General features: G+C 39.0%; 2 protein-coding genes across 3 annotated transcripts in view; one reads left to right on the top strand and one right to left on the bottom strand.

The window, feature by feature from the left end:
* The window catches only part of LOC117963487 (protein bicaudal D homolog 2-like), a 49364-nt gene extending 30580 nt beyond the window's left edge, over positions 1-18784 (bottom strand). The window contains exon 1 of one of the 2 annotated variants that reach the window (XM_034903726.2): positions 18188-18784. In XM_034903726.2, coding sequence (XP_034759617.2) covers positions 18188-18427 — 240 coding nt within the window. In that variant the 5' untranslated portion in view covers positions 18428-18784. The remainder of the gene's footprint in view (positions 1-18187) is intronic. The other variant, XM_034903727.2, reaches the window with a different exon arrangement.
* Positions 18785-22268: 3484 nt separating this feature from the next.
* LOC117412352 (transmembrane protein 40-like) lies at positions 22269-26144 on the top strand. Its single transcript, XM_058988423.1, has 9 exons — positions 22269-22796; positions 22933-22998; positions 23587-23670; positions 23768-23848; positions 24471-24524; positions 24672-24734; positions 25207-25281; positions 25482-25550; positions 25701-26144. The coding sequence occupies exons 2-9, from the start codon at positions 22944-22946 to the stop codon at positions 25718-25720; spliced, it is 501 nt and encodes a 166-aa protein (XP_058844406.1). The 5' UTR covers positions 22269-22796; positions 22933-22943; the 3' UTR covers positions 25721-26144.
* Positions 26145-26261: the final 117 nt, after the last annotated feature.

Here is a 26261-nt window from a genome sequence, read left to right as displayed (position 1 = left end):
CCCACACATTCAAATGCTAACTAGAAGGATACATAAATTCTGAATCTGCTGATACAGCACACTTAATCCCCATCTGATACAGGTGATGAATCTCATCACTAAAGCCAAAACTGCCATTAAAGGATTTCCGAGGATAAGATGATTAACCATCAACTTGAAGATGGGAATAATTGGAAGTTGCTGCTTGTCAGAAAGGTACTACATTTCTATTCTGTATCTGCCATAATGGCAGGGTTGTTCAATCACAGGATTTGAAGTGTTTTTGTATATGTTTTCCCACACCAGAAATGGAAATGGCCAGCATCAAAGGAATGGGTTTTCTATTTAAAATGTGGGCTTTGCACAGTAAACAAGGAGTGGAGGTGGTTAAATAGGGGAGATTAAGTTAAGCCCTTTCTTTCTGCTCTTGAGATTAGTTTGCACTAAAGTTCACATCCTAAACCAGCACACATCTACAGGAACCCACAGACTAAACTGTGGTAATCTAGCCAAACAGGGTCACTGGATTCAAATACCTGACATCACTGGCCCTAAATTCCTTTACTTAGCCAAATAGAAACAGGACCAGTCGCAACAGTGACCTTTGTTCTGTAGCAGGGGCCACATAAACTTAAACAGCTGGAACTTAGTTTATTTGTCAAAATACGTACATATGTTTTGAATCCACCCTCCCCCACAAGATCCATTCAGCATTTGGGATGAATGCTTTCACTTGGTGAAGTGTCTTTTTACTGCAGGGATACAGAAATGTCTCCCCATTTAGCTTGCTCTATTTGTAATTGCTTGCTGTGTTGTGTTGGCCCCTCTTGAAGTTACAAATAGTGCTTCTTTACTTTAGTCTGTATAATGGAAGATTTAGTCTGCAGTGAGTTTAGTAAAATGACACCCCTAAAGCTCTGCATTTAGTGCTTGATTCTCTTCATTGCCAGCATTATACTAAATTCCAAGGACAAATCAATGGGGGTTGAAGAGCATTATTTTTGATGCACAGTGAAGCAGCACATTTATCTACTACAGTTGGTTGTGTATAGTGTAGAGTAAAATCAATAATGTTCTTTTTGTATGCAATATTGGAGCACATTTGCATTATAAAAGGTCTGCTGTGATTGATTTGAACTGTACAGTAGGTGTTATCATTAGGTTGGTTTTGGTCTGTACATTAGCTGGCTAATCACTTGAAATAGCAGGTTTATTCAAGCACTTGGCAGAAAACAAGCAATCCACTACACTGCACTTCCTTAACAGAGTTCTTGTCTCTGGCAAGTCTGACCAGCATCGGAAGGCAATGGTTGGACAAATGAATTACTTTAAAAGGTGCTTGTGAACAAACAAATAGTTCACTTATTACAGAATTTGATCTAAAGCTGAGCAGGCTCCACTGATCCTATGTGAACAACAAGCTCAGCTGTTAGGATGAGCTCATTGTGACTTCTGGGAACATCTGTGGATTTTTATAGCCATTTGCAGCTGGCAGTATTTGTGTTCTGGATACTGCTCAGTATAGTAATGTATAAAATATGACAAAATGGTTTTAGGTACCATGTAATGTAATACTGTTCAGATTACTAAAATACCTACCATATAAGGCATGTCGAGCTCTATTCCATGTCTAGCAGCTCAATGCAAAAAGGCCTGGCAGATAATTAGAACAAATGCAACACCCTAGAATTCACATGAAGGTGGTGTGTAATTTAAGTGGTTTGGACTTATGTCAAACTAAACCAACGCCTTTGTGAATACATAAATAAAACAGACAGTTTTGTTTAATGCCCTAACAGACATGAAGTGCAAACTTGATGTGAAGAAACAGGTTTGAAGTCAACCCCCTCCTGTATTGACATTCACACTTTGTTGGCAATGCGTCAAAGCCTGCGCTCCCTGCCTCGTGCTTTCGCACATATAATTACAATGCTACTGCGCTCCAACAGAAAATGCCATTTCTTCAGTTTCTTGTGACCTTCATTTGCTCTTTCTGTGCGGGTTGCATTCCGGCACTCTGCTGCTTCATTGGAAAGCACTCTGGTTGCCAGATGCATTCACTGTGCTCTGCACCCGGCCTCCAGCTCACTCTATCCATTAACAAACAGGGTTTCCAGCATACTGATCAATAAACGTGTTTCCATCATAGTGCAGTGAAGGGCTGTAGCTTACCGAATCTCATATCTGTCACATACTGTACACTGCATGATGTGGCAGTTACCTTTCGACCACAATACAAGCTAATGAAGATAGACACAGATGTTTCGGGTAATAAGAGGCTATACCACTCTGCTTATACATAGCAGGTTGTGCAGCACTGCGGCATTCCTGTGACTTGGCCAATCAAACATTTTTTCTCTGCAGTGGCAGTAAGACTTTTTTTCTCCCTCAGACTGCACAGCATCAGCAGTCCTTTACCATCAAGATCTGTGTTTTCATGAAGATTAAGGAAGGTACTTTTTGCTTGTTTGGGGTTTTTGAAGAAATTTCCTACTATTTAAAAGGTACTTGTTCATTAAATGTTTTCCCAAGCCTCTTAAAAACAATCCACAGCATTTTGAGATAGGTCTTCATAAAATCATTCAGAGATACTTCCTGTCCAGGTTTACAGCACAGTTTACACTAAACTCAAACTAAGCAAGGTGTTAATGAAGTGAGGAAACATTAATTAACACTTTCCTTCACTGAGAATTCACACAACTCAACACCTCACCTGAAGTTAGACCGGATGTGTGAATTATTGGAATGTCTGGGTTGTTAAAAACATTTACTGCATCCATAAGGGTAGTCTGTCCTCTGCATACATTTAACTGTATGTTATGTAGCACTAAAGCCAGGTTAGGTATTAAACTTGTATAGCCCTGTGAACTGTATGGAAAATATTCTACTAGTTAACAGAATCCCCACATGTTGAAGCCAAACATGCAACTGCTGCAGCATTCCATTCAAATGAGTGGAAGGGTTTCCATACACCATTCCAAATGTGCTATACTTACTGCCGGTAAAATCATAAAATGGACAAAGCCCTTCCTAATGGAAGTGACCTATTTAAAAGCAGCATGGAATATAATGTATGCTGCTACAGTATGTGGCTTAGGGGTATAGTTACAAAGGGATCACCTAGTTTTGTATTTGTATTTTTGTATCTGTTCTTAGGCGGTTTCTACAGGGCTCTGTGGTTATGTTAGGGTACCACAGCCACTGTAATACTCCTATTGCTCTTTGGATATTAATATTGCTCAAGTGAGAAAGCAAAACCGAAAGGAAGCTGTGCTATTTCAGGAACAGAAATGCCTCAGTGTGTCTGAGGGGAGGCAGTATTTCTTTTCAAAGCGTTTTTAACCCCATGGTTTCCCAACAGTAATGTCTAGTGCACGCTTGTGCCTCGTTACCTAGCAATAGCATTAACCACAACTAACCCAGGGGTATAAGCAATTCAGCATCCCAGATCATCAGGTTATTAATATATGGGTCAGCCTGTTATCTATTATTCATAGGAACTTCCTCATGAAGAGTTCTGATTAAATCAGGCACACTGTGAATCATTCAACCTTGTGTAGTCCTAGACTCATGAAATTATATACATTTACAGTAACAACTTACTGTACAAACTACAAGACAATATTTTTTCTTCCCAGTGGAGTATACTGTACATGATGTTTTGGTCTAATGTATTTCTCCTATGGACCTGGACTCAGTGGACCTGGACCCAGTACAGTATGTGACTCACTAACACACACGAGAATGAGTATGAATGTTCATCATGTACAGTCACTGCAAATGTGGCTACAGTATGGAAACACTTTTTGACTAACCACAGAATGAGTTCTGTAAAAAGTATAGTTCAGCAACTACAGTATAATAGGCTGGCAGAGTAATGAGACAGCCTGCTTTGATGCATTATCTTTATGAAAAAGCACTAGGATTACATGCAGGTTCTGTAGTCTCTGGGCCAGGCCATCTTTTTAAAACACATTGCATGGTGAGGTGTCAGTCTTCACAGCTATACTGACTGAGATATGATAGATCTTGTTCTACACTGTAAAACATACCATGCATACAGATTTAAGCTCCCTGCATTGGTCTGGCAAAACACTGTTTTAAGTCAAAGGGATCAATTTGATCATTAACGTATGTATGATATAGTATTATAATGTACGGTCTTGGTAGTGGGTGGAGGGGTATTTTCGGAGTGTGCATTCATCTTACATTTTCTTCTTGCCACATAAGCAAGTATGATCAATAAGAAGAAGATGATGTCATGATTAGAGAGTACGATTTAGAAGCTTATGGCTGAAAGCAATTTCTCTGAACAAACTGAAGGCTGAAATCTGTAATCTTGGTCTGATGTGGACACAAACCAGCAATGAAGAACCAAATCATTCCTGTGCTATTAAAGCTACTTGAGTGCTGTGATTTCAGGCTTAATGAGACACATCACCCATCTGGAGAGCCGCTTTCAAAACGGAAGGAGTCATACATGCTGGTAACATCTTTAGTACTGTATTAATAAAAGAAATCTTCTGCTGAATTGCAGCCCCAGAATTCAATGCCATTGCATGAGTTTGTTGTATTAAAGCATTTGCAGTAGCGCAATGGCTCTCAGTAAATCAGTAGACTATCAGTAGACAGCTTGCTTTGTGCTTTTGAATAAAACAGAGCTGTACAAATAACAAAATGAAAACGTAGGAATCAATCGTGCTGTTGTAGGTGGGTAGGAGTGTGCCAAGCTGCAGTGAATAAAACATTCCTGTGGCTTTAAAATCGTCAAATAGCATATCAGTGACTCCAGGATTGAAACTACAGTACTGGAGCCACTAACAGGAGGAATTTCAAGTATATTAAATATACTTTCCAAAACGCACTGGTTTTTTTTCACATGCTAAAAATAGTAACAATTTAATTTCAGAATATGTGCTAGCGAGAAACTGGTGGTTATTTTGATAACTGGATCACAGCATTTCGTGCAGAAAACTTAACTTGTTAGGGAAAATAGATTTTTTTTTCACATCAGCTGTTAATTGGCATCAGCAAAAAAGAAACAGTTTAATTTAAAATGTACTATAAACAAGGGTACTGTGTTTTTGGTTAAAGTTCCTATGATGTCCCAAAGAATACACTAATGAAAAAAATGTTTACCAGGTTTACTCAATTAATGCATTATTGCTTTTAACCAAGAAAACTAGTAAAGTAATTATGTTAACTGAAGAGTTTCTCATAAGCATTGTGTAGATCTACTGTAGACCACAAGCACGTCAAACAAACTCATTAGGCTACATTCTCTCTATATAGAAACAGAAAATAAGGGGTGTGGAAGCAATTCTGTTTAAATTCTTCAATAGTTCTGACCTGGGTGAAAGGCAGTCAATTCTGGAGCTTCAAGTCAAGTTCAAGCTGGCAGCTCTGCACTCCGATCAGACTCCATGACAACAGCAGTGCTAATTAAACAGTGTCAGGCGAGAGTGTGAGAAGAGGGGTGACTGACTGCATTGCGTTTGCTTCTGCAGTGACAGGGAAGTCTACAGAGTTTCCTAAAGCTAAACCAGGCCTTCCTGAAGACACTTCAGAAACCCAGCCTTTATCAATGATTTACTCAATCAAAACTTCCTGTTTTCATCCCAAACAAACCAAGGCAGTCATGCTGGTTAAAGCAGTCAGCCTCTATCCCGTTCAAAACAGTAGTGCTAAATGTCAGGGAACAATGGGGAATGATTTAATAAAATGCCAAAGTGCCCTTTCTTTTCATCGAAAGCCTAATCCACTGAACTCCCAGTCAGGGGTCTATGAGGCTTCATGCTGTCTGTGTCTCCTTTAATCAATCAGCAGTGAGGGCTGCTTCAGGGCAGCCCACAAGCATGAGACATCTCCCTTTCAAGAAACTCCACTGTACTGTGCTGTGACAATGAAGTCCATTACCTTGCTGTACTGTAAGGCTGACCAAACCGCAATGTCACTGTCAGAAATGGGATTGGTTCTAAAAATAAATGCAAAGCCGCCACTTCATTAAACGCTTACTTAACTGGTAGCAATTCGGTGTGTTCTGAAGGAAACCTCCAAGCCTCCACGGTTTACAGTGAGGTGCATTGGTTTTAAACTGCCGTACAGTATAAGTGGGAGTTTACTGCAATTCATTTCCATTGGTTTTCTAACTAGCGGTAGTTTAAACCAGGGATACAGTAGATGTAATTTCACAATGTCCTAGTTAACAAGCTACAGTAACAGACTGTTAAAATAGAGTCAGCCACATGCTCGCGTTTATTTTCCCTTCCAGGTTTGTAGTATTTATTTGTGCACCCTTCAGGGCAGTCTGTCGTTTCCTTTTGCTTTCTTTATTCTGTGAAGGGGGTATTAGGAAGACCTGGGTGTTTTGTTAATCATCAACAAAAGACTGGTTCCTTTCATTCTGCCTCCACCCTACACAGACGTGACAGACTAGAAAAACAGCCATAAAGCAGTAATGCTGATCTGGATTCCTGTGTAGCGACTGTCAATAGAAACAGGCTTTTTTTTTTTTTTTAATCAACTACAAACAGTACAAAAATAAATAAATAGTCTCAGCGATTGTATTAGCAGAAGTAACATTACAATGATTAATGTGTGTGGTCTTGGTATGGCTTGTATTTCTAGTATGATTGTTACAGTATCCATCAAAAAAACTGTACATTAATTACAGTGGGTAAACAATGTAAACCTTGCCCTGTCTTACCTGCCCCGCTTCGCCTACGTATGGTAAATTACTGTAGCAATTTATTCCAATAAATTGGAATATTTTTTTTTTTTGGAATTTCGGTAATTCCTTCTGTAAATGCAATGAGGAAAAGTTAACAGGAGAAAGAGGTCAGAATTCCACATTTTATTTCTGTTCAGAATATTTTTTAACTTTTAAAAGTACCTAATTGAATGCCAGACTTTGATTGGTAGGGAAACTGCTTTTCCGTTCTGTACTACACTGTGCAATGACAATGGCATACAGTCCCTCATTTGGCAGCATTTTAGAAGCGCTACAGTAAGTTACAGATACTGTAACAATACATCAAAATGGAGGCTGAGTGAAGAACACGGACCGCCTTTTGTGTTGGCGATCAATAGCATTTTGTTTGTGTGGATCACATTACTCAGTAGTAAAAATGCTGCCATCCTACAGTACACCGAATTAAAAAACGAGCGCTTAGCTGTCTGGAGCAGTCTAAAGTTCCACAGCTATGCAGTTTCTGGACCTTCTACAGCCAGCCAGCATCTTTCGGTTGACATTGTATCTGTGACAGGGAGCTGGGAATGGAAGCCACGACTGCTGTTTCTCTACAAACAAAACACTCTGCTGGGATTGAGGAAGCATTTGAACAATTCTGGGCTCCTCGAGTACACCGTCTTCAAACCATTTAAGAGCTTTGGGGGGGGGGGGGGTTGTCTACAGTATATATAGTATGCACATTTGTGGTCATTCTTGTTTTTATAGTGCTCACATCATTTCAATACACAGATGCACTGTAGAGTATAACAGCAGTAGCAACATGGATTCCAAAATTACATTATATTATGACTCAAATCCCCAAATGATTCCAAGTAACTCCTGGGAGCCGAGGCAAACGCTGGGAATTACAGGGAGTTTATAAAGCTTGCCCTCAGCATGGTTCTGCAAGCGCAAAGGTAAATAGATGATGCAATTAGCCTACGATCATTTTATATCATTTTATATCTGGGCATATCCAGCAATTAAAAACACAGAAAATACAAGCTGTATTTCTGTGTGAATAAGGATGCCAATCACAAAAATAATAGGACTGTCTTACCACAGTACTTCACAGCTGGGTGCACAATTTCTCCATTATATTTCTGCTACCCCTTTCTAGTTCTGCAAGAAAATTAATCACCCAGACGTGACATAATAAAATGATCAATCAATCTTGTCTTTATCTCCCTTTGGAAGGCTGTGCCAAAACAAAGATGTGTAATTACTCTTAATGGCTTGCTCCAACCCCCCATCGCTAATGAATGGGTGCAGTCCATTTCACCCTTATAAACTTTTAAAAATGACAGGAGACAATCTTCGGGTAGGGGCATCTGCCACCTGTTCATGAATGTCTTCATTTTTTATTCAAATCAGTAAGAACATCCCACCAATCCCTCCATCTTTGTGTTTGTTTTTATTCCGTATGAGTCAACGTACTGTAGATGTACTGCTTTGAGGATCTTTGAAGATACCATAACCACAACTGATTCCTGCAAACAAATATGCGAAGTGAGCCCGACTGGAACAGACAACGTGCTTCAGGCGGCACAAAAATAACCCTGTTTGGTTCTTCGTCGTCCCTTTAATTTGAAGTTCAGGTCTGCATTGTTATTTAGACTGCCACATTTAAGGGAAAACAAGGGGACAGTACTGGGATTCTGTGGCATCCACTCACTACTGAATATGTGCCACAAAGAATGCCTCATAGAATTTCAGGCCAGGACATCTATTGCTAACAGCGTTGGGAAAGTCTGTACTTTGATCCTTACCTTCATTAAACACTAACCACACCAGAGCAGAAATCATGCCAAGGGCACTCCAGAACTCAAGTGGGGAGTCCCTGTCACAGCTCGGCATTTTCTGGATGCCCCAAGTCACTCGCTTCCTGCCACCTTTCACTGCAGCTTAGTCCTGCATTGCTGTCAGCAAGCGTGTCTCTCTTTAGTGTAGCAGAGATACGGGAAACAAAATACTACAATTGAATTTAAGATGGGAATAGAAAGGGACATTTCAGAGACAAGACCTGGCAAACACTGGAATGCTGAGGGTCAAGGGCACTCCACTGACAAGTTCCCTCTGTGCTGTATTCTGAAGCACACTTTGGTACACACCCTCTCAAACTTCATTCTAACCTTCTCCTGACAGGACAACATTCAGCTTCCTGCTCCTCTAAATAAACGGCAGAAAACAGAAAACAGGAAACAGGGGGCTTGCTTTACAACACGCCAGACTGTGTAATTCAATCACCAGAGGTGGAAGCTGAGAGGGGGGTGGGGGTCACGTCACTTTGCTATCGCTCCTCACCACACTCACAGAGCAGTCTTTCTGCTTTTCCATGACTCAAGTCATTTCCCATTTTATACTTGGCTGCTGAATGAATAAAGCCAGCTTCACAGAATTCAACACAGCTAAAAAGCTTTATTTAGACGATTGCAAGCCAGAGGTGGTTGAAGGGAAGGTCACACAGCACTGTGAGGTTCTCCATATTAAAATACCGTACTACCCATACTGTAGCACGTAGATATCAAACTGCAGTACAAGCCTTTTTGTGGCACTGAGCTTAGCAACGTACTGTATAATGTATTAATGTATGAACAAAGGCATTTGATTGATGACTAGGTACTTTAACAACTGAATATTAATCAACGTCTCAGGTGACCTTTCCTTTGTTCAAAAGGCTTTAGAATTGAAAGGCAGATACTGTAGATACAGTATTAGATGGATACTGTATTCATGACAGGACCTGCATACAAAATCCATAGGTCCTCTTTTATAGATTTATTTTACAAGCACACGTTCACTTAAGTTGCTATACAGCAGGCTACATGTCCTGGTTGCTAATATTCTTTAAAGACCTTTGCAAAACCATAATGATAAGCTCTGAAGATTTAATGCTGACTTATTAATTCACAAATAATACAGCACAGTCATAATCCTTAGTCAACTATAAACTCGTTAGTCACTCTGGAATTAAAAACAATGAACAAAGTACAATGCAATCATCTTCAGCAGAGCGAAATCTTTTGAGAAGCGGAACCGCACTTTCACTTTAACGGCACTTGTCCCAGGGGATATTTGTCAAAGACGGACACGCACACGTTTCCATTAGGAAATTACTCATCACAGTTCCTTTCTGTGTAATTATTTGAAATGGGTATAAAAAAAAATAATGAAAATAATTAATATTAGTCATCAGGAAAAACAAGAGAGAAAATTCTTCTTGCTTCTTCTGTGGTTTGGCTTCATTCTCATATTTGGTTGTAAAACTAAATATATTGACAGCTTCTGTAACATACAGTACAAGCCACATCCTAACCATTTTTCATAGCTCAATGGATTCTCTATGGTTGATTCAATTCTGTCTTCCCTCAACATCACTGGATTCCCTACTGTAGATCATCTTGCCTTCAAGTTTTTTTTTTGAAGATGCATCAGCCTTGCCTGACACTTAATTCATAGGATAATTAAAATAACCTAACTGAAATAACATACAGTGTATCTACAGTACTGCAAACAGGGATTTGCATTACAGCAGAGTCGACACTGGCAACAATAGATCGAGTGTCAAGCAACTGTTCATAACACAGGCAGACCGTTTTCTTACAAAACACTTTTCAGCAACAACACAAAGGCTTTTGTGCGAGTGGCACGGAGCCCTGGTTGCAGCCTCGATATGCAATCAGAGGTAACAATGACTGCAAGACAACGAGCAGACTGTGCTGTTTGAACTTGAAGCGGGTGATGAGGGGGAGAGGGAGGGGGTTAGGGTTCGACTGCAATGAGCTCAACTTCCAGATTTAGACAAGAGGCGGTCCTAAGCTGTACAGTAGACATATTTCCTTTAAAGACATCATGCTGTGGCTTGGATCCAAGGGGAAGGCATCAATACCGAAGCATATTTCGGATTTCTTATGTTACTATTGAAAAATATCCCCTTACAATACAACTGTAGCCGCTGGCTGAAGAGATTTCAATAAGTCTTTTTTCCAAGCATATTGTGTTGCATTTCCTTTAAGACTATACAATAACTCCCTAATTTCAATCATCTACAGTTACTGTAATTCAAGATATTATTTGTTTCAAGTGAAGTTTTTTACTTTTATTGCTGGCTCTCGTTTGACAGAAGTTCAAATTCAGGTGCAAACTGTAGTGGCCAGAATGGCAGTTAACAAGAGTCCCTTCAGCAGGGTCAGGTCAAAAAGACAATGCTGAAACATTATTATACTGGCTTGAAATCCACTTATTTCTATTTCAAGATAAAAATCGAATTAACTTTCTCCATTTCACTGACCTTCACAATGGTGCTCTTTGCAAACCAAATAAAGCTAATGTACATCACTGTAATCCGTCAACCTTACCTATCAATGTTAGCAGATGGAGGCGAGGAATTAATCATTTTAACCAGCCTTTCAGCTGTGCTGACCACAATACTTTTAGCAAAATGGGAGCATATTCTTTACATGAATAGGATATATTACAGAGCATTGTGGGGATGAGCACAGATGTACAGTAGCTCAGAAATTAAATTAAAAGCAAGCACAGCAGTGTCATCTCTTAGATTATATGTATGTTGCCAGCTAATACCAGCTCCCCAAGGGATGTCTGTTAAAGGTGAAACATCACTGATGGTACACATCAGTCAGGTTTGGGCATCTGTTTCTCTCTCTTCCTATACTATAGAAACAAACCACAGACTGATTGATGGTGCTCAAATCCATTACTGTACAGCACTCTTCTGCACAGCTGCCTCATCTTATTCACTGCTCTGCACCCACAACAGTTTTGAACTGCAAATCCCACTACACCTAACTCACTCAGTATAAAAGCTACGCGGCTCTCTGTTTCCATCATCCAGCCGAAGTGCTATTTATAACTTTAATTATCACTCTTTGTTATGCAAACAGCAGCCTTGCTGGTTTGCTACAAAGTATAGCAGCAATATTTTTATATCCTTTTACTAACACTATAGCCAGGGTTTCCTTGCTTCCTGAAAGTGCAAATTCAGAATTCTACTCCTCCAGTCCACCCAAAGCAGACTGCCCTGGAGCCACCACACTGGCCGTTTTCCCAACTCATAAGCTGTTTTCAGACAGACAGGGATTCATCCTCTTCTGTGGCCTAGGGGAGGGGATTTAGGACCTTATTTAGTGCCATTTGGAAAAGATTACCCCTTAATTGCACTGTGAGCTGGCAGGGGTGGGTGCAGATGAAAGGCTTGAATCAAGCACAGCTGACAAAGGAGAGAAGACAACTGGGCAGACCGTGGAGGAGCAGGGCACCGGCTGAGACAACTGGCTAATAAACTCCCAGGCTGGGAACAGATCCCTGGGCAAGGGCCTCAGAACACAGACCTCCTTGTGTGTGAAAGGAACAGGAGAATAAGACGTGATTCTTTAGTCCCAGGCCTCGCCAGCATACAGCTGCCATCTCCTCTGCATGGCTACCACTTTCCCCAGTCCAAACACAAAACCTTCTTTCATCAACATGCAAATCAGAAGGCATGCTGGCCAGAGGCAAACACAGTGAAACCATTCCACAGCCTGGCAGCATTACCAATGCAAATGCATCATTTGTCTACAACACTACAGTAGGGAATTGCTCAGAGACAAAACTTCTAAATCAAGATTAATCTCGTCACATCTGTGTATGAAAACAGAGGGCATTGTGGGCATGACCGCACTATTGCAGCAAGTCGTACAGAAGCACAGACTGAGGTAACGATTAGGCTATCTCACAAACCTGATTGATTCCTTCCATGGTACGATACTGAGCACAAAATAATTGGTTTAGATTATTTCTGGATTTCCCAGCAACAACCAAGCAAAAGAATTATGATTGGTAGCATCTTAAACTCTAATTGCAGTACAATTAAGAATAAAATCATGTTTAAGGCTAAAGTATTCGAAAAGACTGGTGAACGAAAGAAAATAATTCTCAAAGGGTTGTGCTAGAACACAATTATAAATCTAAGTTTTATGACAGGGAAACAACAATCTAGTCTGTTTTCCTGCAATTGTTTTTTCTACAAAAAGGATAAAAATAGTGCTGAACAGAATGAATTTATTTTTGCAAAAGGATCTGATAGCATCGGATTACTGTAGTACTCATTTTACCTTAAGGGAAGGTACAGTACTGCAGTCCAAGACTTTAACAAGTAGACAATAAATACAAATACAGTAGATGACCTCAAAAAGTTAAATGACACCGGCAGGCTTTTGCCCAATAGATTTTAAAAAAAAAAACAAAAAAAAAACTACTGTGCAGTACAATGCCACACCTGCTTAACCCGTTGCGGTTTGCATTCAAAGACTTGTTAAATCTCAGTAACTAAACTGAACAACAGACACCCAGAACCTATTTGGAGTTTCACAATGCATTAAGAAATTTGCTATTGGTTGTTTCACAGATTCCAGCACACAATTCCCAGCTTTTTTCACAGGCATGAAAACAAGAAGGAAAGACGTAAATGCCTTCGCTGTTCACTGACTCCGTCAACAATGCCAGAGTGGCCCGATCAACACCGCTCCTCTTGTCATGCTAACAGCATTTGGTTTGAGAGCAGGAGAAGGTTTATTTACTTGAAGAAACACTCCAGTAATTTGATTTCATGGGAGTGCATAAGAATTGTATACCCCTAGTTTTCTTTTTCCAAACTAATCTAACAAGCCCTGACATCTTTATGGCCTTTCTCTTGGGACTCACAGACTGCAGAAAACAGTCATACAAAGGAGTATTCTACTAAACAATGTTTACTACAGTATTTTATAAGGCTAAAACACATTTTATTAATCAATAAAATAGTCTAACTGCACAAAAATTTTAAAAAAGCCCTCTTTAAATGATACATTCTAAAAATGTAATTTAGTATTATATTGATTCTACATCAAATTAAGATGGATCTAAATACGAAAGTTAAGCTTAAGGAAAAAAAAAAAAACACTTTGGAGTGCTAGTTATTCATAAGCAATTGCTAGGATAATCTTTAAGTATGTGACCCTAACTTTTATAGACAGCTGCCTTACTGCATTCTTCTCCAGTGGATGATGGTGTAATTCACCGTCTGTGAAAGTCACACAGCGGTCTGTGCATCGTGCCTCGAATCAGTAAAGGTCAACAGTCACAGCTCGGGCTGGGAGCTCACACTGGGGTGGCAGCCCGTTCTGAGGGGACAGCAGAACAAACACTCAGTGACCTGGGACTAATGCCTGAGCAGATGGATCCATTAATTCAAGCCCGTACATAGAGGGGTACCCAGTTGCTAATGAATAGATTCCAGCACTTAAGGAACCCTTCTGAAACATGTGGAAGATGGGGAAACTGGTTCTTGAAAAAGACAAAGGCAAAATTTAAAACTTGAAAAAAGGTCATGACCTGACTATACACTTAATACAAACCTTAGGTATGCAGATCAACAGCAGACAAATTGTATGACAGCAGAACTTCAGTAAGAGACTGGGGCTTCATTTTTTTCTGGTGCCCTTTGCTGCAGACAGACCTGCTGAAGCTCCATACAGAGAAAGGGTTGCTACTGTACAGTGACCTATAACATGTGATGCTGCATAGTACTGGATGTGAAACAAAGCCCACTACTGTACAGTAGGTTACACCACCTCTTTGACTGGTAACGTACCATTTCAAATCATTTTTGTAACCTTCTGACTGAGACTCAGTAATTTCCCTTTACAATAAACATGCTTAGTGTGTTATCAAATACTTGATTACACTTACACACTAGATATGTATCATGTTTGAAAAGTGACTAGAGTCTGGGGGGCCCTGCAAAGATGTGCTGTACCAACTACTGCTGCTGATGCCGTTTCCTACCCGTCTCTTTTTCTTCAGTATGACTGCAGTACAAAGGGAGACGTCTGGCCTTTTAGAGCATGCAAATATGTGCAGAAACAAGCCTCTACAAACTGGAGAGTTTACTGTGTGCAGGAACGAGGTCAGAGAACCCTACTGGTTTCTATCAAACATTCAATTCTCTGGGAGAACTCAACAGCATGCCATCTTGACAGGTCTGACTTTCTGACATTAAAGGTACAGTACAGCATGACAATACAAAGCATTCGTACAGTCTCTGTGTTTACAGTATATTCAGTGGATTTAAAGCATTTTGATTTTCTTTTGTACTTATCTTTTGGCTTTGTTTGTGAGAGAATCATAGTTGTTTTGGTCTATTGGCACGATAAAGAAGCATCAATAGACCATAAATGTGATACCCAGGATTAGGTGGAACGTGTTTTTTTGTTGTTATTTTCTTTTTATATGAATACCTCTGCATCCTTCAGAATCAGTCCGGTACTAATCCTTGATGAGAACTACAAAAACAAGATCAGATGAAATCATTCTCAATGGTGGCTGGCAAATCCCTTTCAATCGACAAACACTGTACCTATTTAACCTCATGAACAGAGAACTCATGAGCCAAACAAAGAAACATCATTATCGATGGCATTATCATTTTCGCCACTACAAAAGAAATACAAATTGGATTTGGAAAGCCAAATGTGTTCCATCGACCCGAAGAACAGTGGCATGTGCTCAGCAATGCATAGAAACATGACAGGCAAAACCAACTGCAATGTCATACCAACATGATGATCTTACTGTAATTGCATACATGGCAATGCCATTTAAAAGACATCCAGTCTATAGTGTTAGTAAAAGGATTATAACTGAGGAAAGGGAGCCAAGAGATTAAAATTGAAATCCCAGCTCAGCCCCTGGTTTTTACTGTGCTTCAGCAGAACCCATCTGTATCAATGGATGTAAAGAGGACCGAATTTAAAGTGCTAATTGTACAAGACAGAACAACCATCACTATTGTTGCAGATGCAATTCCTGCTACGTACCCACAGACTCCGCATCAAAGATCGATTCACACAAAACAGGAAGCCACAAATGCACCGTGCTATTTTTAGCACACGCTTTTGTCCTTCCTAATGCCTCAGCGCCCTAGCCTAGACTCACCTTACCCCAGAATCAGACGGGCTGTGATCCCAACTGATTAAGCCCCTGGGGTCGAGCAGACAGCTGGCTGCACTCGTGAGGCTCCAGGACTGGTATGTTTAAAACTGTGCTGTGTTTACTTCCGTTGACATAAACAAAAAGGCTTGTACAGACGCCACTGTACAGTGCAGGCACGCTTGTGCAGTTACAAGCATAGAACAGTTACCATAATAAAAAATTGATCTGCTGTACTGTCTGAATAATCTCCTGTAGATCCAAGATCTGAAATCAAAGGCATGGTTTTATTACAGTACAACTATAGCTAATGTTATGAAACATTTCCTCATTAAAATAATCCCAGCTAATACAGGATGATCAAGCCATTTGAAACAAATCTGAGCCTCATCAGTCCATTAGTCTGCTATTTCAGGCAGATACAATGACGTAAATCAGGCTGGGAAAAGTCCAAATGAGCAGAGGCATTCAGGCAATACACTTTCTTGCTTTACAATATGCTTACTAAAAACTGTCACGAATGGGTCGTATTAATGTATGTAAAAAATAAAATAATAATAAAAAAAAAAACTAAATTTGAAACAAAGTTTAAATACTTTGTAAAAAAACATTAACAGAACTCTAAAAAGTGACCTTGGTCCTACAGTCGGTTACAGCATAATGACAGAACACTATATATGGTAATACATTTCTACCATATTACCACTGTGTCTAACCCCACACAACAATCAGTTTGCAATGAAACTCTTGATACAGCAGTTTTTTTCAAGCAGCCTTTAAGAAAAAGTTTTCAAATACTCAGGCTGTTCATTATAGAAAGTGGTTCAAGGCCAGTCATTTTCCCTGCTACACAGTCACTGTTGTTGACTTGGTTACTGGGCAAACAACTTCTTGCAGTCCAGTCCAAGACATGCGAGAAGCCAAAGGAATGCCTGGGAAATGAATCAGTGTGGAAGCAGTCTTGTGGCCTCTCTGAGCACCAATCAATTGTACTCTGCAGCACTGCAGTGATGAAATGCTGAAGTCACTGCCTGCAGCTTGTGGCAGTGTTCATGACTAACACACTCCTTGCATTCTAGTCTTCTGGCTTCTTCTATTCAAATCAAAAACAGCCCTCGCTGGCTGTAGGATGTAGACACAAGGTGTACTGACATTCTGAAGAAGAATTCAAATCAAGTTTCTGACACTGGACATGTAATAGAAAATAACTGTTTGTTTAAGTCCCATGCGCTGATATAGCAGCTAATGAAGGACAGCTTCCCCCTTGTATCGGTTTCCTTCGCTATATCTGACATATGATGTCTTCTTTGTTTCAATTTGGTTTTGCTACAAAAGGTTTTTTGAAGAATTCATTCTAAAGTACTTATTTTGCTTCTACTGTTTATTGTACTGTAATGTCAATTTTAACTACTGTAGTCACAAATTTGTTACAAATTACACAGAGATTACATTTCCTTATATTTTCAGAGAGGGCAGTAATTTGAGCCATTACATGCTTACTGTAGCTAAATTAGCCACACTGCTTTGCATACCTGGGATCTATTGTGCAGATTTTCAAAAATGAAACCAATTATAATTTAAATCAGAAGCTTGCTCCCAGTCTACAGTGATTTCAGGTGGCCTGCACTGATCTCTGCTTTTTTTCTTAACCTACTTTTCTCATCAACATCACATGATCAACATCTGTTCTAGCAGTGAACCATCTTTTGGCGCAAAAAAATAATAATTCAAAGCTACACTGTCCTCTTTCATGTGATCCACCTACAGGGAAACTGCCAGCATTCCTTGAATACCTTCCATGGTTGCAGCGCCTCAGAACGACACAGTCCATTCTGTTGTCAGGCATTAATATCTCATTTGTAAGTTTCCCAACCGATTGTCATCCTGTAGCCCTACACATATTAATTTAAGCTGCTTAAAATAACAAACTTATCATTTTTAACATGACAGTTACAGTAGCACACCTGTACTGCAGTGAAACATGGTAGCATGCATCTTACCTTTGGGACTATATCCATAAAACTACAGTCTCAAATACAGATTTAAACCACCGCTTTTAAACTTTTTCAAATCTTATATTTATTTGCATTTGACATTGTAATTTGCAGGTTAGTAAACAATGAAGGTGTAACTTGCGGATACCCCTGTCAATATCAGATAACTGTCAGTGTCAGATTTTTAAAGACTTAAAACATTGTACTTAAATTATTTTGAAACATTTTAATTATTCTTCTCCGATATATTTTAGGCCGAAATGGCAACATTTAAAGGAGTCTGCTGTCACGTTTATTCACTGTCAGACGCGGGCGTTGACATCTCGTTAACAATTTGAATTTGAAAAAAACGCCAAACTCAGTATTAGCTATCACCGCAGTATTAATTATTATCAGCTATAATGCAGTATTATTATAAGCTATAACTGCAGTATTATTGTGAGCTATAACTGTACATTCAGTGTTAGTATTATTTCAAACGTTATAGCTCAGGTTCCGTATGAAACCGTTCTCCTACCTCTCGCAGTTGATCCAGCTCCCGGCGGGCAGTCTCGTACTCTGCCTCCAGCTCATCGTACTGCTGCTTCAGCTGCTGCTTCTCCTCCAGCACCGCTAGCCCGTACTCCGCAGCCTGCATCTTCTCATGGGTCGTCTCGCTCAGCTCCCTGGACAGCCTCTCGATCTCCGTCCTCAACCACTCCGGTGCGGCTTCCAACGCCGCTTTCGAGTCGGGGTACCCCTGCCCTTCCACAGACATCTTGCGGCTGATCCTGGCTTGATCGAGACGGGAGAACCACTTCTAGTTCTATACCTAACCCTTTCAGGAATATTTAATTCACCAGTGTCTCCTGTATTTGTACTGCATTATTGTTTTATTTTAACGCGCCTGCTTGTCATAGCGAGATGATCAGCTTCTTCAAGCTGAAGTGTTAGTATTGCTTCTTTTTAAAGCAGATCCTGATTCATGGTTGCTGCTGATCTTACCCTCATCTGCTTCTTTTCTCGATTAAACCAGTTGGAGGAGTTGCAGCAGTCTTTTACTGAGATCATTCACTGGGAAAGGTTCCAAAACAAAAATGTGGAACACTGGGAGACGTAGTCCTGCTGTCGTCACGGTGTACAGCTGAGGGAGAAGCGAAGGACTTCAGATACCATGGGGCCATGCGTGTTTGCGCATGTGTGCTGTTGAATCCTGTCCAAGGGATGTTTCACCACTTCCTTGGAGAAGGAAAATTATGAGTTGGCAGGACATCGGTTAAGAGATTTTCAACCAATATAAAAATTTAAAAAAACTCAGCCAACGCTAAAATGATTTACTCTCTTGCATATTTGAAATCAGATTTGCTATAAACAATATGTTTTACAATATCTTCCAGCAATCATATTTCAGCAACTATGAACTCTACTAGGTCACGGAGAATCATGTTGTCGTGGAAGTTGCTGACATCTGCTGGTTGGATTTATAATATTACTCTTTGACCAAAAAAAAAAGATACAGAAAAAAAAAAATTGATTCACTTGAAACAAATTATTTACACTACCTAAATAATGCACGATCAACATTCATTGAAACCACGTGTCATTCACGTCATTTACAATCATATTTTCAAAACATGATACTTAGGCATTGCGTTGTTGCTGTGGATAGGATATTATTAAGACCTGGTTAAAACAACGGCCAGGACTGTTGAATTGGATAATTGAGGGCATAGTTGCAACATGGTCCTGAACTGGAATTAATTTAAACAATCGCTAAATGTGTACCACGGTACTTCTTCTATGAGCAAAGCCGCCGCTTATAGTCACACTTGAAAGAAATGCTTCCCCAGTTAAAGATTTGAAATGTCCTAACATGGATAAACGTGAAATAAAATGAATTAAACAGAACAGCAGAGGAGATATTCGGAGCCTTTTCCAGCCAGGTAAATTATCCACGTGGTAAAAAAATGACATTGCAAAAGTATCATGCACATCATGCACACAGTCTTCTGTCTGTGCCTCAGAGGAGAGTGGTCATCATTTCAAAAGCACCGGAGGTATCACTTGCTATCCGTTCATATTCCCCTAAAGCCCATTCGCCACTGAAGGCTCCACAATGCATCAGTTCATTATGCTTTCTATTTAACACTGGGTGTTCTGGCACAGGTACGCTATGAACACATGCACCCCTCCTAGTAAATTAAAGATAGGGCATGTTTAGGAAGGAAAAATGACAACTATTGGTTATGAGTGAGCTGTTTAGAAACCACTATTTTATTTTATATGGCATTAAGACATACAGGAGGGTAATAGCATGGAATAATTAGTAAGTCACTTCATACACTCTGTGCTGCAACTATATTGATAGAGTTAATTATTATTTATTTCTTAGCAGATGTCCTTATCCCAGTTGTTACAAGATATCACATTATTTTTATATACAAGTACCCATTTATACAGTTGAGTTTTTACTAGAGCAATCTAGGTAAAGTACCTTGCTCAAGGGTACAGAAGCAGTGTTCCCCACCTGGGATTGAACCCACGACCCTCCGGTCCAGAGCCCTAACCACTACTCCACACTGCTGCTCATTGTAATGGTTTGACCCTGGAGCTGATGAAGACCTCCGAATGCAGGAATGCTGCAGGGCATCCATGAGCTCTGAGACCTTTCTCTGCTGTGAGATGGGATCTCTGTGGAACCCTTCTTCACTGCAAGAAATACTAAGCAGATGCAACTGCCTCGGGAGAAAAATAGTAGCTATATCAAAGAAGTAACTTTAGAATGCACTGGCTGTTTATTAAATAGCATCAAATCAATACTAAAAAAAAGTATAGTGGAAATGCAAAAGGCTTCCACTACCACACAATAAACAAGGAGTGACTGAGACACCAGGTGATTGCTGGGGTGCATTTATTACAAACCTACACAAATGAATAACATGTGCCTAGATACTGTACAGTATTAAACATTGCACCCTTCCTGTTTTAAACAATAAACAGTGTGATTCCTTTTGAAAACATGAATCCCACACAACAGGTTTTTGTAGAGAGCCACATGGGAGGCAGTGAATGTGCTACTTTACTCACAGCTGTGTGGACCTACACATGTTCCATCAATAGTCTACATTGTCAATCAGCCCTATTAACATTTTCTTATACCATTATTGATTCCTACTGCTTTCTATAGGTTGATTGGTAATTTGTAAAATGCATTTGTTGGAATTCCTATATCTATTGGCTAAGCAAAACATGAGACTTGGTACTCTTCAGTTCATATTGCACATGAACTGTTTTATTCCATTGATCTGGGTTATTGTTTGTATGTGTTGTAGCTTGCTGTCAATAAAATAAATAAATAGAACATCTGTAAACTGTAACTTCAGACGGGCCTGTTTCTTTTTTTTTCTTTTTTTCTTTTTTTTTTTTTAGTTCAGTTTAAAATAATGTGCCCTTAGTGTCATGACTGTGTTTCCATGTTTCTTCTGTGTGGTTGCTGTGGTAACCAAGTCGTACAGACAGTGAATCTGAATCTTTATTGTTCAATTCTGAATATGAAGTGAGAAAAGCTACAGTTTTAAATATCGATGTTGCAAGTTTAGTGAGGCATCAATTCACTGCACAATGCCAATGGCAGTAACTAATTTGTAATTGAATTAACAGGCTTTGTCCTCCTTTCACTTGAGAGGCTGTGGTGTGATTTACAGCGAGTTACTACTGTAGCTATCATTTAAAATAACCTTTTCTATTCTAAAGACTTGACTGAATGAATTAGGTCACTTCTGAGGTCCATTCAAGGTAATGATTTTATACATTACAAGATTATGCTTTCTATTTCCTGCTAATTAAAAAGAAAAACAAATCTCTTCAAACCTCAATACAGGACATTTCTATCTGTGATGGGCCTAATGACCTTGCTTAGCGAACAAAAGGCTCATTAGAGATGATGTGGTCGCTGAAGCTGTATTGCAATATTGTTTACTAAGTAAGGTCGAGATATATACAGTATATATATATATATATATATATATATATATATATATATATATATATATATATATATATATATATATATAGTGGAGTGATTTTTTTGCAGTAATTCAGTATAGACCAAAAAATATGAGTAGTAAAAATACAAAATAAAATTGCTTTGTTCTCACACACCCCAGTGGCCAACTGTAGCAATTGTGTTTTTTTGTTGACAATGTATGCCACACTGTGGCAACATGTAGTAACTGCAACTTCAAGGCTCTGAAAGAATGTTGATAGGAAAGTCAAATCTCTGAAGCTACACCCTTCTCACTGGAGCGAGTCGCGACACAAGTTTGTAAACCTTTGTCAAAATAAAAAACAGCACAGTCCATGGATTTTTTCAGGAATAACAGCACTTCAATCATAGCGTGCTGACTCTGTTTTCGTTGCAATGTACCCATTAACATAACACACAAAACAAATCTGTTCTGGGGGTGGTGAAAGGCTTACATTTTTTTTTACCGCACTATTATGCTTTGGAGAGAACAGACGTAGGCTTTAAAAATGATACCACGCCCTGAAAAAAAAAAAAAAAAAAAAAAGCCCTCAAGGTATTTTGGAAAAAAATTGCGGAACAAAGTGTATATATTGTTTGAAAACACACCTACAACTAAACGTCGGAAAACCCAAATACTTTAAAAATGGGTTGCTCTAGTTAAGTATTGTGCTGTACAATCTGAAGCAAACGCATTACAGCTTCATGGAAAGGCTCTCACAGCAGAGAAACCCAAGAGTATATCGCTGCAGAACGAAGGCTCCCACAGCGTAGCTCTCGCAGGGAGCTCACGTCGGGCAGTGCTGCTTGCGGAACTCCTAATTTACGTAATTCTTCATTCACCCTCAACACCCCGAAACCGTAAACAGGGTGTGGGAGGGGGAGAACACTGAACATAGTGATTGCTGTGGGAGCCTTCGTTCTGCAGCTATACGCCTCTCGAGAAACCCGCTGGTTGAAGCGAAACTGTTTTTATGTAAAAAACTTAAAGTGAAACTTTAGAAGACTGAATCAACTCTGAAACATCATGCAATGAATCTTTTGAACTAAGTGTCATTTCGCACCGCTTCTTCTGCCACATTGAAACAACCCGGAAAAAAACAGGTTATTTGCCAGAATAAAGGTAAGAGAAAGACAAGACAAAATGTATTTACTTATATAATTCGGTTTTACATTATCATCATATCATCATAAGTTAAGAGACACTAGTACGACAGGAGCAGCAAAGTTCAGCTGTTTTTTTTTTAACTTGATTACAGATATTTCAGCGATGGGAAGTAACTCAGACGTTCACCAACCAGAACCAACCGTTTCAAAGAAGCAAGGTACAATGGCCTGCCATCAAGCGTCTTCCGCAAATTCGGTGTTAGCATTGTTTTTTCTGAAGGCTACAAACGTTCACATAAGGCATAAAATGTATCAAGAACGATTTGGTCATACATCGCATCTATAAAATAAACCATATCCGCTGTGACTTACTGCATTTTAACTTTCATTTCTATTTTATTCCATTTAGAAAAAGTGTCGGAAACCGCGAATTTGCGGAAAAGGTTTGGTGAATATAGGCAAATCTCCACAAATTATCAGACAGGCAATTTATTGGCCAGTTGGTTTACTGAACATGGAAATTACATCTCTACTACAGCTGTCAACTTATGATTGCGCAATATTTGAATTGTTTTGTCTTTTAAGATAAATTAGAATGACGTCATTAACTTTAGCATTTGCTTAAAATTTCTATGACTATAGCAATTGATTGCGCCTGTACCAAATTCTGACAGCGTACCACTTTCTGACATTACACAGGTCATGTTTTGGTACGCGTACCACATTCTGACTTTCTGGCCCTACACCGGAACTAGATGTACAGTTAGTGTTATAATTGATGCCACTTTAAATAAATTTATTTTCAGATGGTGAATTGGAGTCGGAGGAGGATTTTTCTGAAGAGGACAGCAGGGATCCAGTGCCTGACAACATGAAAGTAGAGCTCCATGGTATTTCACGTCTCCCTAGTGCACTTACACATTCTTTGAGTATACTTAACTGCCTTCAGTGTGGATATCAGCATGTGTTGTTTTGTCTTTGCTGCAGATCCTCAACTCTTAATGGCTGTAGGTAAACCTTTCCACCAACATGACGGGAGGGAAGACGACCAGCTAAGTGAAGCAGAGGGTAGGAAAACATGTGTTATTGAAGGGTAATTTAAATGCAACTGGATTATTCTTCATGTCTGTTGTGTTAAGTGTCATGCGAATGGTGGAGTGGTATTGGGCCCAGTCTGACTAACACCAGGGTGTATATAAAGTTCTATTAAATTAAGGGTACATGTTGTCTAGTGCATATTATTGAGTCTTAGCCATTACTTAACTACTGTACAGTTTCTGTCTATTTTTTTGTTACTGTATTTCCAGACACAACAGAAATTATATATGCAGTGGAAAGCAAGTAACTGGTTGTTTTTAAGGTATCGGTAATACAAAATGCTAAAATGATGTATCAAATCACACGTGTTATGAAAATACATTCTAAAGGATTGTGCAATGTGACCCACACATTAGGCATCAGGCATCTTTCACTGCCCCTCCCAAAATATTATTGATTTTTTTCTTATCCATATTTTCTTGTTTTATCACTTATTTTAATAATAATATGTATGCGTTCTAACATCTTTTGTCGTATTATGTATGTTATGATCTTCAGGCATTTGTGAGTTTTTTAATATTTACACTGTAGAAAAGGCACCAAAAAATCCATATGGTAATAGAAACTATTTGCATTTTATTTTAAATATCAGATCATGACGAAGAGACTCAATGTGAAAGAAGGCAACAAATAATTAGGAAAAATGGTGAGTAAAGGGGGGCTTGTATTTGAATGGGTTTTTTTTTGGTACAATTACTGCTTTTGTCATACTTGCAACTTTTTTCATAACAGTAAATGGTGATAATTGTAACACTACTGGAGCTAAAAACCAATAGCATTCCTTGTGTTTCAGACATGTTCTTCCATTTTCTCATTCTCTGCTTTGCTCTGGGATCAGCTTTGGTCATGCACAATGGTAAGGATTTTTTAAAAATTTTATTTCCTGCATCACTAGACATTAGATTTTTTTTTAATATGAATGATGGCAGTGTACGTTCTTAGGATAAGATAATATTGCTATTACGATTAAAATAGCATGTTAGTAACATAGCCTTCCAATGCTTCACCTGCAAATGCAAAGTGAGTGATGTGGGTATGTTAAACACCATAACCTACATCCGACTTTCGTTAAAAAATGTTCTAACCGTGCCTCTCACTGTTAGATATCCGGTTCTTTGAAACATGTAAGTGTTACATACATACATGTAACTTGTTAATGACAGACAGCTAGGCACCTTTGTGTATCCCTCTCTTGTGCTGAACATGTCCAAACTGTGTGCCACATGGAATCGTGGACATGTGTTTTGTATCTCTGTTGCTGGGGATGTTGTGGTAACTTGCCATATCATTTCTTCAGTGACTTTAATAGTTTGTTCCTTTGTTTTCAGACATTTTTGTAGCTGCTGGTGTTGGTTTGCTTTCATTTTCTTTAATAGAAATCATTGGATTGTACTTTAATTTAGGTAAGTACATTAAAAAAAAAAAAAAAAAATAGAAATTCTAAATGTAATGCTGTTGTAAACAAGCTAGTATTTTTAAACAAGTCAAAGTGTTTTGTACTTGTTTACTTACTATTTATTACTCAGATAACCTGCCAAGGCCAGTTGTCTTAGTTTCTTAGAAGTGCAGTTTTTGACACTCCTCGATGGTTGTCTTCTTTCAGTTGGTCGAATTCGAATCGTCTTTGAATATTTCCTTCCACTGTTTGAAAGACTCAGAATGCCTGTGCCGGGTAAGAGATCAGCTATCTTCATCACAGTTTATAGTTTTACTAGAGTTTTCTTCAGTGGTGAAACGAGTTTCTAACACACTTCACTGATCAATGACGTTTTTGGGATAGAACTGTTTCTAATCGATGTTTGTTTTTTCCCCCACAATATAGCGTTGGCTAAGAAGGATTAAGAATCTCCTGCCGACAGCACAACACCCTACAAACATGGATGCATTTTAGCAGAAGGGACTGTCAGCAGTGGGGGTTTCACTGTGTCGAATGTTGTAATGAAAATGCTGTCTGTGTTTGTTTTGTTTCCCTGTTTTAGTTTTATACTGTGGATGCTGCCTTTTTATTTCATAAAGTCAGTTAATTCAGGGTTAGGCTAGTCAAATACACTGTGTGTTTACTGTATACGGGTTAGTCACAATTACTGACTTTTACTTTTGGGGAATTCTATTATGGTGTCTTCAGTCTACAGATTTAAGGGCAATGACATGTATACTTACAAAGAATGTGTCATCATTAAATAAGAAATATATATTTTATATACTGAATACAAATTATTACTCTGTCATGTTTCCTATGAAATACAGAATAAATATGCAAATTATATTGAGGTGTCAGGTTTTAATCCTTTAAACACAGGAAAATACTGTATTAAGAGTGTGAATTGTAGATTCAGAAGTGGTGCTAATGACATTGTAATAACATTCACAGTGGAGACTTGTG

This window comes from Acipenser ruthenus, chromosome 16 (assembly GCF_902713425.1).
Source record: "Acipenser ruthenus chromosome 16, fAciRut3.2 maternal haplotype, whole genome shotgun sequence".
In the NCBI taxonomy this organism is placed as follows: Eukaryota; Metazoa; Chordata; class Actinopteri; order Acipenseriformes; family Acipenseridae; genus Acipenser; species Acipenser ruthenus.
Note: the sequence above shows the minus strand (reverse complement) of the source record. Positions and strands in the feature narration are given on the sequence as shown.

Excerpts from the sequence above, each read along its gene's own strand:
- LOC117412352 (XM_058988423.1), top strand. The coding sequence starts at position 22,944 with ATGGGAAGTAACTCAGACGTTCACCAACCAGAACCAACCGTTTCAAAG. Across the intron at positions 22,999-23,586 it reads AACCGTTTCAAAGAAGCAAG|ATGGTGAATTGGAGTCGGAG; the intron begins GTACAATGGCCT and ends ATTTATTTTCAG. Across the intron at positions 25,282-25,481 it reads TGGATTGTACTTTAATTTAG|TTGGTCGAATTCGAATCGTC; the intron begins GTAAGTACATTA and ends GTCTTCTTTCAG.